Raw genomic sequence first — 13,623 nt, 5'->3', positions numbered from 1 at the left:
CCTACCCCATGCATAAACCAGGACCGCTGTAGGCAAACAGGACCAGGGGCAAATATGAAGATGGTTGCCCAGCTGCTAGCAACATTCCCTAGAAGCCTTGTGGATGTGGGGACGTTTGGAGAGGACTACCAGCATGCTTTGCACATGAGGAACAACGGGTTCTAATGGGGCTTCTCCCTCCCCCATCCAGCTGCCCTGCACCTCCCTTTGGCCAATTCAGTGTCACGTGAGGGCCTCCCACAGTCCTCCAACCTCCCTCACCACCCAGGTCCACTGGCCTCAAACTCTCCACTTCGGGTTCAGGCAGATGAGAAAGCATGTTGGCAGGAGGGCAACTATCGGATCCACTTTTCTTGCTGCTCGTCTCTGGTCAGCTTCTAAATTTAGCCACAGCTCAGGCTATCTTAGTAGGTCTTCTGTTCTTATATGGAGCTTGAGAGCAATATTTGAGGAGGGATTTAGAAAGATCGATCTGCATGGCACAGACAAAGATGTAAATTTCTAGGCACATTTCAGATGCTCAGAGAAGAGGATTTCCTCAGTGCATATCTGGCAAGGTTTCTAGTCTTTGGGATTCAGAAGGAATTGTCAATGGAGCTTGCATTTTCCCAACTGGCTCTAGCACTTTTAAAAGCTGGCTAAAGCATCAGCTGTCAGCTGAGATTCATTTCTGAACACTCTCTTACCCTGTGCTCCTTGGAGCAGTCACACAGGGTTGAGTTTGGCAGGACATGAAGATGGAGAGGGAGGGAGGGAGCAGGCAGCGGTAGGTCTGAAGCAAGAATTACAAAGAGAATCAAGTGGTAACACACAGGCAGAGAGGGACGAAGACACCTCTTCTTCCTCCTCTATCTGACTCTGTCAATCCCCAAACCACTCGATTATTTCTAATTTTCTCAGAACAACTTTGCACACTTATCATTATTCCCACTTTACAAAAGGCAAACTCACAGTTCAGAAAATAAAGCATCCTTGTTTCTAAGTCACACAGCTGAAATGTGGCAGTGCTGGTATATGAACCGCGTCTGTAAAACTTTACAGCCTCTGGGGGTTCCCGATAACTTGTGTGGCTCAAGTACAATTAATTTGAAATGTAACTGCTTTAGCTATTCCTCCCTGCCACAGTCCAGTGGAAGTAAAAACAAAACAAAAAAAAAAACCCAAACTTTAGAAGGAAAATGAGCAAAAAAAAAAATTGAGTAGACAGAGAGGGTGAGAGTCCTAAAGAAAAGAGATAACTGAAAACAATGGAACTATTCCATCAGGAGGGTGAAGGAGAGGGAAGAACAGAGCTGGAAGGCTGAATACCCCACAAGGGTTAAGAATGCAGTTGTAAGAAAACAAACCCCATTTAAAATTGCATCAAAAAGAATAAAATACCTAGGAATAAATTTAACCAAGGAGGTGAAAGATCTGTACATCGAAAACTACCAGACACTGATAAAAGAAACTGAAGAAGACCGAAATAAATGGAAAGATCTTCTGTGCTCATAGACTAGAAGATTTAATATTGTTAAAAGGTCCATACTGAGGCTCCGGCTTCGGAGGTCAGATCCCAGGGAGAGGACTGGGGTTGTCTGCGTGAACACAGCCTGAAGGGGGCTAGTGCACCACAGCTAGCCAGGAGGGAGTCCAGGAAAAAGTCTGGACCTGCCTAAGAGACAAGAGACCATTGTTTCGGGGTGCCCGAGGAGAAGGGATTCAGAGCGCCTCCTAAACGAGCTCCAGAGACAGGCACAAGCCGTCACTATCAGCGTGGACACCAGAGACGGGCATGAGACGCTAAGGCTGCTGCTGCCGCCACCAAGAAGCCCGTGTGCGAGCACAGGTCACTCTCCACACCGCCCCTCCCGGGAGCCTGTGCAGCCCGCCACTGCCAGCGTCCCTTGATCCGGGGACAACTTCCCTGGGAGAACGCACGGCGCGCCTCAGGCTGGTGCAACGTCACGCCGGCCTCTGCCGCCGCAGGCTCGCCCCGCATCCGTACCCCTCCCTCGCCCCCGCCTGAGTGAGCCAGAGCCCCCTAATCAGCTGCTCCTTTAACCCCGTCCTGTCTGAGCGGGGAACAGACGGCCTCAGGCAACCTACACGCAGAGGCAGGGCCAAATCCAAAGCTGACCCCCAGGAGCTGTGAGAACAAACAAGAGAAAGGGAAATCTCTCCCAGCAGCCTCAGGAGCAGCGGATTAAATCTCCACAATCAACTTGATGTACCCTGCATCTGTGGAATACTGAACAGACAATGAATCATCCCAAAATTGTGGCGGTGGATTTTGGGAGCAATTGTAGACTTGGGGTTTGCTTTCTGCATCTAATTTGTTTCTGGTTTTATGTTTATCTTGGTTTAGCATTTAGAGCTTGTTATCATTGGTAGATTTGTTTATTGATTTGGTTGCTCTCTTCCTTTATATATATATATATATATATATATGTTTTTCCTTTTTCTCTTTTTGTGAATGTGTATGTGTATGCTTCTTTGTGTGATTTTGTCTGTATAGCTTTGCTTTTACCATTTGGCCTAGGTTTCTGTCTGTTTTTTTTTGTATACTTTTTAGCGCTTGTTACGACTGGTGGATTTGTTTTTTGGTTTGGTTGCCCTTTCCTTCCTTTCTTCCTTCCTTCCTTCTTCCATCCTTTCCTTCCTTTCTTTTTCCTCCTTTTCATTACTTTAAAATTTTTTTATTTTTAATATTTTTTATTTTAATAACTTTAATTAATTAATTAATTTATTTGTTTATTTCTCCCTTTTCTTCTGAGCCATGTGGCCGACAGGGTCTTCGTGCTCCGGCCAGGTGTCAGGCCTGTGCCTCTGAGGTGGGAGAGCCAAGTTCAGGACATTGCTCCACTAGAGACCTCCTGGCTCCACGTAATATCAAACGGCGAAAGCTCTCCCAGAGATCTCCATCTCAATGCTAAGACCCAGCTCCACTCAACAACCAGCAAGCTACAGTGATGGACACCCTATGCCAAACAACTAGCAAGACAGGAACACAACCCGACCCATTAGCAGAGAGGCTGCCTAAAATAATAATAAGGTCACAGACACCCCAAAACACACCACCAGACGTGGACCTGCCCACCAGAAAGACAAGATCCAGCCTCATCCACCAGAACACAGGCACCAGTCCCCTCCCCCAGGAAGCCTACACAACCCACTGAACCAACCTTACCCACGGGGGGCAGACAACAAAAACAACGGGAACTACGAACCTGCAGCCTGCAAAAAGGAGACCCCAAACACAGTAAGTTAAGCAAAATGAGAAGACAGAGAAACACACAGCACATGAAGGAGCAAGGTAAAAACCCACCAGACCAAACAAATGAAGAGGAAATAGGCAGTCTACCTGAAAAAGAATTCAGAGTAATGATAGTAAAGATGATCCAAAATCTTGGAAATAGAATGGAGAAAATACAAGAAACGTTTAACATGGACCTAGAAGAACTAAAGAGCAAACAAACAATGATGAACAACACAATAAATGAAATTCAAAATTCTCTAGAAGGAATCAATAGCAGAATAACTGAGGCAGATAAGTGACCTGGAAGATAAAATAGTGGAAATAACTACCGCAGAGCAGAATAAAGAAAAAAGAACGAAAAGAATTGAGGACAGTCTCAGAGACCTCTGGGACAACATTAAACACACCAACATTCGAAATATAGGGGTCCCAGAAGAAGAAGAGAAAAATAAAGGGACTGAGAAAATATTTGAAGAGATTATAGTTGAAAACTTCCCTAATATGGGAAAGGAAATAGTCAGTCAAGTCCAGGAAGCACAGAGAGTCCCATACAGGATAAATCCAAGGAGAAACACGCTGAGACACATATTAATCAAACTATCAAAAATTAAATACAAAGAAAAAATATTAAAAGCAGCTGGGGAAAAACAACAAATAACATACAAGGGAATCCCCATAAGGTTAACAGTTTATCTTTCAGCAGAAACTCTGTAAGCCAGAAGGGAGTGGCAGGACATATTTAAAGGGATGAAAGGGAAGAACCTACAACCAAGATGACTCTACCCAGCAAGGATCTCATTCAGATTCGACGGAGAAGTTAAAACCTTTACAGACAAGCAAAAGCTAAGAGAATTCAGCACCACCAAACCAGCTTTACAACAAATGCTAAAAGAACTTTTCTAGACAGGAAGCACAAGAGAAGGAAAAGACCTAAAATAACAAACTCAAAACAATTAAGAAAATGGTAATAGGAACATACATATCGATAAGTACCTTAAATGAAAATGGATTAAACGCTCCCACTAAAAGACAAAGACTGGCTAAATGGATACAAAAACAAGACCCATATATATGCTGTCTACAAGAGACCCACTTCAGACCTAGGGACACATATAGACTGAAAGTGAGGGGATGGAAAAAGATATTCCATGCAAGTGGAAATCACAAGAAAGCTGGAGTAGCAATTCTCATATCAGACAAAATAGACTTTAAAATAAAGACTATTAGAAGAGACAAAGGACACTATATAATGATCAAGGGATTGATCCAAGAAGAAGATATAACAATTGTAAATATTTATGGACCCAACATAGGAGCACCTCAATACATAAGGCAAAGGCTAATAGCCATAAGGGGAAACTGACAGTAACACAATCACAGGAGGGACGTTAACGCCCCACTTTCACCAATGGACAGATCATCCAAAATGAAAATAAATAAGGAAACACAAGCTTTAAATGATACATTAAACAAGATGCACTTAATTGATATTTATAGGACATTCCATCCAAAAACAACAGAATACACTTTTTTCTCAAGTGCTAATGGAAAATTCTCCAGGATAGATCATATCTTAAGAAAATTGAAATTGTATCAAGTATCTTTTCCTACCACAATGCTATGAGACTAGATATCAATTACAGGAAAAAACCTGTAAAAAATATAAACACATGGAGGCTACACAATACACTACTTAATAACCAAGAGATCACTGAAAAAATCAAAGAGGAAATCAAAAAATACCTAGAAACAAATGACAATGAAAACACAACGACCTAAAACCTATGGGATGCAGCAAAAGCAGTTCTAAGAGGGAAGTTTATAGCAACACAATCCTACCTCAGGAAACAAGAAACATCTCAAATAAACAACCTAACCTTACACCTAAAGCAATTAGAGAAAGAAGAACAAAAACACCCCAAAGTTAGCAGAAGGAAAGAAATCATAAATATCAGATCAGAAATAAATGAAAAAGAAATGAAGGAAACAATAGCAAAGATCAATAAAACTAAAAGCTGGTTCTTTGAGAAGATAAACAAAATTGATAAACCATTAGCCAGACTCACCAAGAAAAAATGGGAGAAGACTCAAATCAACAGAATTAGAAATGAAAAAGGAGAAGTAACAACTGACACTACAGAAATACAAAGGATCATGAGAGGTTACTACAAGCAACTATATGCCAATAAAATGCACAACCTGGAAGAAGTGGACAAATTCTTAGAAAAGCACAACCTTCTGAGACTGAACGAGGAAGAAATAGAAAATATAAACAGACCAATCACAAGCACTGAAATTGAGACTGTGATTAAAAATCTTCCAACAAACAAAAGCCCAGGACCAGATGGCTTCACAGGTGAATTCTACTGAACATTTAGAGAAGAGCTAATACCTATCCTTCTCAAACTCTTCCAAAATATAGCAGAGGAAGGAACACTCCCAAACTCATTCTACGAGGCCACCATCACCCTGATTCCAAAACCAGACAAAGATGTCACAAAGAAAGAAAACTACAGGCCAATATCACTGATGAACACAGATGCAAAAATCCTCAACAAAATTCTAGCAAACAGAATCCAACAGCACATTAAAAGGATCATACACCATGATCAAGTGGGGTTTACCCCAGGAATGCAAGGCTTCTTCAGTATATGCAAATCAATCAATGTGATAAACAATATTAACAAACTGAGGGAGAAAAACCATATGATCATCTCAATAGATGCAGAAAAAGCTTTCGACAAAATTCAACACCCATTTATGATAAAAACCCTCCAGAAAGTAGGCATAGAGGAAACTTACCTCAACATCATAAAGGCCATATATGACAAACCCACAGCCAACATCGTTCTCAATGGTGAAAAACTGAAACCACTTCCTCTAAGATCAGGAACAAGACAAGGTTGTCCACTCTCACCACTATTATTCATCATAGTTTTGAAAGTCCTAGTCATGGCAATCAGAGAAGAAAAAGAAATAAAAGGAATCCAAATCGGAAAAGAAGAAGTAAAGCTGTCACTGTTTGCAGATGACATGATACTATATAGAGAATCCTAAAGATGCTACCAGAACACTACTAGAGCTAATCAATGAATTTGGTAAAGTAGCAGGATATAAAAGTAATGCACAGAAATCTCTTGCATTCCTATATACTAATGATGAAAGATCTGAAAGAGAAATTAAGGAAACTCTCCCATTTACCACTGCACCAAAAAGAATAAAATACCTAGGAATAAACCTACCTAAGGAGACAAAAGACCTGTATGCAGAAAACTACAAGACACTGATGAAAGAAATTAAAGATGATACAAACAGGTGGAGAGATATACGATGTTTTGGGATTGGAAGAATCAACACTGTGAAAATGACTATACTTCCCAAAGCAATCTACAGATTCAATGTAATCCCTATCAAACTACCAATGGCATTTTTCACAGAACTAGAACCAAAAATATCACAATTTGTATTGAAACACAAAAGACCCCGAATAGCCAAAGCAATCTTGAGAAAGAAAAACGGAGCTGGAGGAATCAGGCTCCCTGACTTCAGACTATACTACAAAGCTACAGTAATCAAGACAGTACGGTACTGGCACAAAAACAGAAATATAGATCAATGGAACAGGATAGAAAGCCCAGAGATAAACCCACACACATATGGTCACCTTATTTTTGATAAAGGAGGCAAGGATATACAATGGAGAAAAGACAGCCTCTTCAATGTGGTGCTGGGAGAAGTGGACAGATACATGTAGAAGTATGAAATTAGAACACTCCCTGACACCATGCACAAAAATAAACTCAAAATGGATTAAAGACCTAAGTGTAAGGCCAGACACTATCAAACTCTTAGAGGAAAACATAGGCAGAACACTCTATGACATACATCACAGCAAGATTCTTTTTGATCCAGCTCCCAGAGAAATGGAAATAAGAACACAAATAAACAAATGGGACCTAATGAAACTTAAAAGCTTTTGCACAGCAAAGGAAACCATAAACAAGACCAAAAGACAAACCTCAGAATGGGAGAAAATATTTGCAAATGAAGCAACTGACAAAGGATTAATCTCCAAGATTTACAAGCAGCTCATGCAGCTCAATAACAAAAAAACGAGCAACCCAATCCAAAAATGGGCAGAAGACCTAAATAGACATTTCTCCAAAGAAGATATACAGATTGCCAACAGACACATGAAAGAATGCTCAACATCATTAATCATTAGAGAAATGCAAATCAAAACTACAATGAGATATCATCTCACACCGATCAGAATGGCCATCATCAAAAAAATCTAGAAACAATAAATGCTGGAGAGGGTGTGGAGGAAAGGGAACACTCTTGCACTGTTGGTGGGAATGTAAATTGATACAGCCACTATGGAGAACAGTATGGAGGTTCCTTAAAAAACTAAAAATAGAACTACCATACGACCCAGCAATCCCACTACTGGGCATATACCCTGAGAAAACCATAATTCAAAAAGAGTCCTGTACCACAATGTTCATTGCAGCTCTATTTACAATAGCCAGGACAAGGAAGCAACCTACGTGTCCATCGACAGATGAATGGATAAAGAAGATGTGGCACATATATACAATGGAATATTACTCAGCCATAAAAAGAAACGAAACTGAGTTATTTGTAGTGAGGTGGATGGATCTAGAGTCTGTCATACAGAGTGAAGTAAGTCAGGAAGAGAAAAACAAATACCGTATGCTAACACATATATATGGAATGTAAAAAAAAAAAATGGTTATGAAGAACCTAGGGGCAAGACAGGAATAAAGACGCAGACCTACTAGAGAATGGACTTGAGGACACGGGGAGGGGGAAGGGTAAGCTGGGACAAAGTGAGAGAGTGGCATGGACATATATATGCTACCAAATGTAAAACAGATAGCTAGTGTGAAGCAGCCACATAGCACAGGGAGATCAGCTCGGTGCTTTGTGACCACCTAGAGGGGTGGGATAAGGGAGGATGGGAGGGAGACACGAGAGGGAGGAGATATAGGGATATATGTATATGTATTACTGATTCACTTTCTTATAAAGCAGAAACTAACACACCATTGTATAGCAATTATACTCCAATAAAGATGTTAAAAAAAAAAAGAAAAAAAAGTTGCATTCTCTTTCATGTATAGCTTTAACCTATTTAATTAGAGTCCTAATTTACTTTTTTTAAGGGGGAGAAAAACACACACACACACACACGCAAAAGGTCCATACTACCCAAAGCACCACATGCAAAAGAATGAAACTGGACCCCAATCCTACACCACACCCCAAATTAACTCAAAATGGATTAAAGACTTGAACGTAAGACCTGAAACTGTAAATGTCCTATACATAGGGGCAAGCTCCTTGACATCAGTCTTGGCAATGACTTTTTGGATCTGACATCAATACTAAAGGCAGCAAAAGCAAAAATAAACAAGTCGGAGTACATCGAACTAAAAATGGGCAAAGGACCTGAATAGCCATTTCTCAAAAAAAAAAAACCATACAGATGGCCAACAGATATATGAAAATGTGCTCAACATCACTAATCATCAGGGGAATGTAAATCAAAACCACAGTGAGATATCACCTCACACCTGCTGGAATGACTATTACCAAAAAGACAAGAAATAACAAATGTTAGCAAGGATGTGAAGAAAAGAGAACTCTTATGTACTGTTGGTGGGGATATAAGTTGGTGCAGCCACTCTGGAAAACACTCTGGAGGCTCCTCCAAAAACTTAAAAATAGAACTACCATACGATCTATCAATTCCACTTCTGGGTATTTACCTGAAGGAAATAAAATCACTAACTCGAAAAGATATACTCACCCCCATGTTCACGCAGCATTATTTACAATAGCCAGATACGGAAACATCCTAAGTGTCCAATGATGGATGAATGGATAAAGAAAATGTGATAGAAAGAAAATATATATATATGAATATAATTCAGCCATAAAAAGAAGGAAATCCTGCCATTTGTGACAACACGGATGAACCCTGAGGGCATTATGCTAAGTGACATAAATAGACAAATACTGTACGGTCTCATTTATATGTGGAATCATCTGAAAACAAAACAAAACAAAACAAATTTAGAACAGATTGCTGGCTGCCAGAGGTGGGGGGGAGGGCACAGAGTAGGTGAACAGGTAAAGGTGGTCAAAAGGTACAAGCTTCCAGTAGTAAGAGACATAAATCCTAGGGACATAATGTACAGCATGGTGACTACAGTTAACAATACTGTACATTAAACTTGGAAGTTGTGAAGAGAGTAGATCTTAAAAGTTCTCAGCACAAGAAAAAAAAATCGTAACTCTGTGAGGTGATCGAAGGTAACTGTGACATAGTTGTTAATACTAGGTACACTTACTGTAGTCATCATTTTGTAATATATACATACATCAAATCACCAGGTTTTCACTTAAAGTTAATACAACATTATATGTCAGTTATATCTCAATAAAAACGGGGAAAAGTGGCAATGCCGTTAGCATTTGCAGAAAAAAAAAGGAAAAAGAAAGCAGCTGCAGTATCTCATAATGGTTTAAGAGAATTAACTTAGGATCAAGCCTTGCTTCTTCCACTTGCTAGGTGTATAACATTTGGACAAATGACACTGGCCCTCCAAACCTCAGTTTCCTTGACCGCAAAATGGGATAATAATAATACCCACTTTGTCTTTTTAAACCACTTAGTGGTTAAGATTAAGTGAAGGTGATGAACGTAAAGCACTTAGCACAGTGCCAGGCACTGTCTTGCCTGTCCTGAAAACCATTCCCGGTGGGAAATTCCTGTCTTACTATGCCTATCTCTCAACCTTTCACAGCTTGTATTTTCTGTTTCATTCCAATGTCAGTAGACACGGTTCTGCTTTTAAATATCCTTTCCCCCCTTTTCTACAAATCAATCTTCTGTACTGGAAACAGAGGTTCCCTCCTACTAATGTCCTATCCTTGCAGGCCAGGCCATCCCCCAGGGACACTTAGTGTTTTCTTTAACTAGACATTAACTTGGGGTGGGAGAAAAACAAGTCTATTTCTGCATCAATGGAGCAGTTCTTCAGATGCCCTCAGTTTTTCAAATGCTGCAAATCCTTCGCTAATTAATCAGGGTTTCAAATGAGTGCCTGTCTTCTAGCTGATGGCCAAAGCTGTGGAAGGAGGAAAAAACCCAGAGTAGGTCCTACCTAGAGTCTGCCCCTAGTGGCTGTCTGAACTCATCCAGAATGACCACGTCTGAATATACATATTTAAAATATTTCTTCCATCTCCCCCTCCTTCTGGGAAAGTTATCTTTATGCATTTGGCCCAAGGCCTGTTCAACTTTTTCTGGAGGCAGCCAGATTTGGAACACTCAAGAACACAGACGTCGGAACGATAGAAAAAGGAGGAGCTCTCCCACCATTGTTGGAGTGAACTGTTGGCTGTCTGACAGCAAACCTTTTGGGAAAGAGCCAGCCTTGTCACCATGCTGGAGGGCTTCACGGGGGAACGGATGTGATGATGGCAAAGGGGTTGAGCGAACACTGGCAGGTGCCCACTTCCTGGCTCTACTTACTTCTTGCCATTCGTCTGCCCTCCAAGCGTAGAGTGGACACGGCGGGGCTTGGCAGGCGCGCTCTGACTCCGGTCTAGTGTATGGGTTGCACTCGGTCTCTCCGGCTATTTTGTGTGTTCCCAGCTGACAGCCCACATTTCTCCGCCGCACGCCTTGGCCACAGGACACAGAGCACTAAAAGGACAAGAGTGCGTAAGTGGGAGCTTCGGGTCATTTGGGGGAGGGCGTGATCATCGGGGTGGAGAGGGTCACAGAGCTGGGGACTGCATTCCTAATCCAATGACCCTCACAGCTATCACAAGGCTTTCTAATTTCCAGTGAAAGGGACCCAAGAGAATGTCTTAAATCTGCAAACTCACTGCCTATCAAAGCTGGTTGAGTGAGGAAGAGACTCAAGTTAGGGGGAAATCTTTCAGGCTAACAAAACTCTTGGACAATGGAATAGGCTGGGAGAGATCATTCTGAGACATTCAGTACAACCTAGAAGTAGTACTGCCATGTGAAATGAAAATCCCAAATGAGTTCTATCCTGGAAGGTTGAAGGGTCTTGAAAATTGGAGATACAGTTCTGTACAAGAGAATTTCTTGGCAGATGGAAAATATAACTCAAGGAGAGTAAATCACTGAAGCTTTTAGGGCCTTATAAATAGAATTATTTTCTTCAGTCTCTTCTTCTTCTTGCTCCTATTCCTGGAGATAGGGAAATTTTTTTTTTTTTTAAACTATGGAATTCGTTAAAGTATTTGTATCTATTTACAACCTCGGATGAATATACAAAAAATAAAAGCTGACAAAAAAAAAAAATTTCCTCAGGTGTTGTGTTTTCAGTCCGTGAAAAATACTGTTAATCAGGCTGAAACATTTTGTTGACCAAGCTGCACAACACCCTATTAATCTGTAATTAACTTTCCTCTAAATTAATTTTTTTAATGGTTTTCTCATTGCTGGGTTTCATAATCTCACTTACGGGCAGGCCAAGAATTACTGTCTTTATTAAGCTTTTGACATTCAGAAACTAAAGGCAACATCTGACTGGAAAGAACAGCCTATTATTTCACTGAGCTATTAAAAATTATTTCCAAGTTTTTGTGATAGCTCAGCTGCCATTCATTTGTCTAATTGAGAAAACAAGCTTAACATACACTACAGCCATATTCCTGAGAGGACGTCTTCGTAAAGAATAGAATCACGCTTTTCAATTAGACAAAAATTCTTGTCCAATTAACCTGCAGCAGGAGTCATTGTACTCTGCAGCTAATGGGAATTTACTAACAAGAAGCACACCCTAATGAATTCTGCTGCATAATAATATTATTTCCGTTTCAGATTCTAAGAAAATAGGTGGTGGTGTTTAGAAGGCATCTTGGGAAATAATATCATTTCAGATGAATCTATGCCAGGCAGGAGCTTAAATGTTCACATCAAAGCTAGCTGAAGAGAAGGAAATATTTTGGAGCAACATAGCTACTATTGTTTGGGTTTAATTGTATTAATTGGATTGAATGAGTTTGTGACCCACAAGGAACCAGGCTTTTAACGTCATTATGTTCTTGGTGGAATGAGAGGGTGCCTGATTGCCTTGCGTACAGAGGATGGCCATTTAATACTTATGGGAGCTACATGTATATTTCCCATTGATTACACAGGAAATGAATGAACTGCAACATCTGAGAGTTAGCACATGAATGACAGAAATCATCAGCAACCAATGACAACAAACAACAACCAAAATATCCTTTGGCTATTTGAATTTGGGGTCTTAAAAAAAAACAACAACAGTACACTTCCGGAACAATGTATCCAAATGGAAACACAAGGAAAAATTAAGTAAACAATTAAGTAAACAAATTTGAGTTTGGCATAGAGCTAATACATATTCAAAATCTCATAACACTTTAATAAGGTAAAGAGAAAGGAAAAAATGTTAAAGGCTTTCAGGGAGTATACTATTCAGGCTCTAAGTAAACAAAACTTCTTTCTGATGCTATTGTTTGTTACTGAGTAAATTATTACTTACGGTTCAGCAAAGGCAAGGTATTAAGAGCCATAAGCAACCAATATTTTAAAAATCATTTCTACAATGTTCGATATTTTTTCAAAAGATCAAGGAAGTTTCAGTCATACAATATGTCACTGTGGCTTCCGATTTTCATAGTGTCAAAGCTAGCCTTGAATTAACACATTCAAAAGTTTCGACAGGACTTATATGCACAGTAAGGTGTAAGCCCTGCCTCTGTGAATACTGCATCCATGGCAATCTTTGTTCAAAATGAAGTATACTGCATCAGAGTTAGTTCTCTGTGTTTAACTTTTCTTCCTGTGCTGTCTCAGGGGAGGCAACATTTTGCATACAGACACAGCCAGGCTTCCTTGGTGAATTCTGAGAGATTTGTGCGGAAGCCCCATGAATAAAACAGCATCAAAAAGACCTCTGCATGACCCTGGAGGTGCTGATGGTGGTGGTGTGTGCACGTGTGCGTGCTTAATTCTTCTTGTTTTATTTAGTCCAACTTTTAGTTATTCTGCAGAAGAAAGAGGTTGAGCGGTGTCTATTAACATGCCCCCCTCCTCTGTCCCATCTATCATTTCTGCATGGCAGTCTATTTGTGCCGGTTTGAAAGTAGATGTTTTTAGTTCCAAACTACTGAGCTGGGAGCTGTGTTTCACCTCTCAGTACTCCCTACTGTGCAATGCTAGTATGCAGAACTCACCGATTTAAAGGGAAAACAATGCTCATTTCCATAGACAAAAAGAATCTCTATGGAACTTCTGATGTTTAGGGAATTGTAGTATACACTTGAAAACCTGGAAAGAATTT

The 13,623-nt window shown here is 40.3% G+C and overlaps 1 protein-coding gene and 1 long non-coding RNA gene across 10 annotated transcripts in view; one reads left to right on the top strand and one right to left on the bottom strand.

Annotated features, from left to right (window-relative positions):
• ADAMTS9 (ADAM metallopeptidase with thrombospondin type 1 motif 9) overlaps positions 1-13,623 on the bottom strand; it is a 181,863-nt gene that overhangs the window by 47,183 nt on the left and 121,057 nt on the right. For 5 of the 6 annotated variants that reach the window (XR_014232106.1, XM_082344613.1, XM_082344612.1 and 2 more), the window contains one exon: positions 10,806-10,979. Coding sequence is in view for 4 of the 6 variants with exons in the window: in XM_082344613.1 (XP_082200739.1) it covers positions 10,806-10,979 (174 nt within the window). In the remaining 2 variants the exon portion in view is untranslated. Of the gene's footprint in view, positions 1-10,805; positions 10,980-13,623 lie in introns of those variants that run through there. The other variant, XR_014232107.1, reaches the window with a different exon arrangement.
• LOC309606961 overlaps positions 10,907-13,623 on the top strand; it is a 34,391-nt gene continuing 31,674 nt past the window's right edge. For 2 of the 4 annotated variants that reach the window (XR_014232147.1, XR_014232148.1), the window contains exons 1-2: positions 10,907-10,993; positions 12,452-12,632. This is a non-coding gene — a long non-coding RNA (uncharacterized lncRNA). Of the gene's footprint in view, positions 10,998-12,451; positions 12,633-13,623 lie in introns of all 4 variants that reach the window. The other 2 variants (XR_014232149.1, XR_014232150.1) reach the window with 2 other exon arrangements.

This window comes from Balaenoptera borealis (assembly GCF_965194805.1).
Source record: "Balaenoptera borealis genome assembly, chromosome: 12".
Taxonomy (NCBI): Eukaryota; Metazoa; Chordata; class Mammalia; order Artiodactyla; family Balaenopteridae; genus Balaenoptera; species Balaenoptera borealis.
Note: the sequence above shows the minus strand (reverse complement) of the source record. Positions and strands in the feature narration are given on the sequence as shown.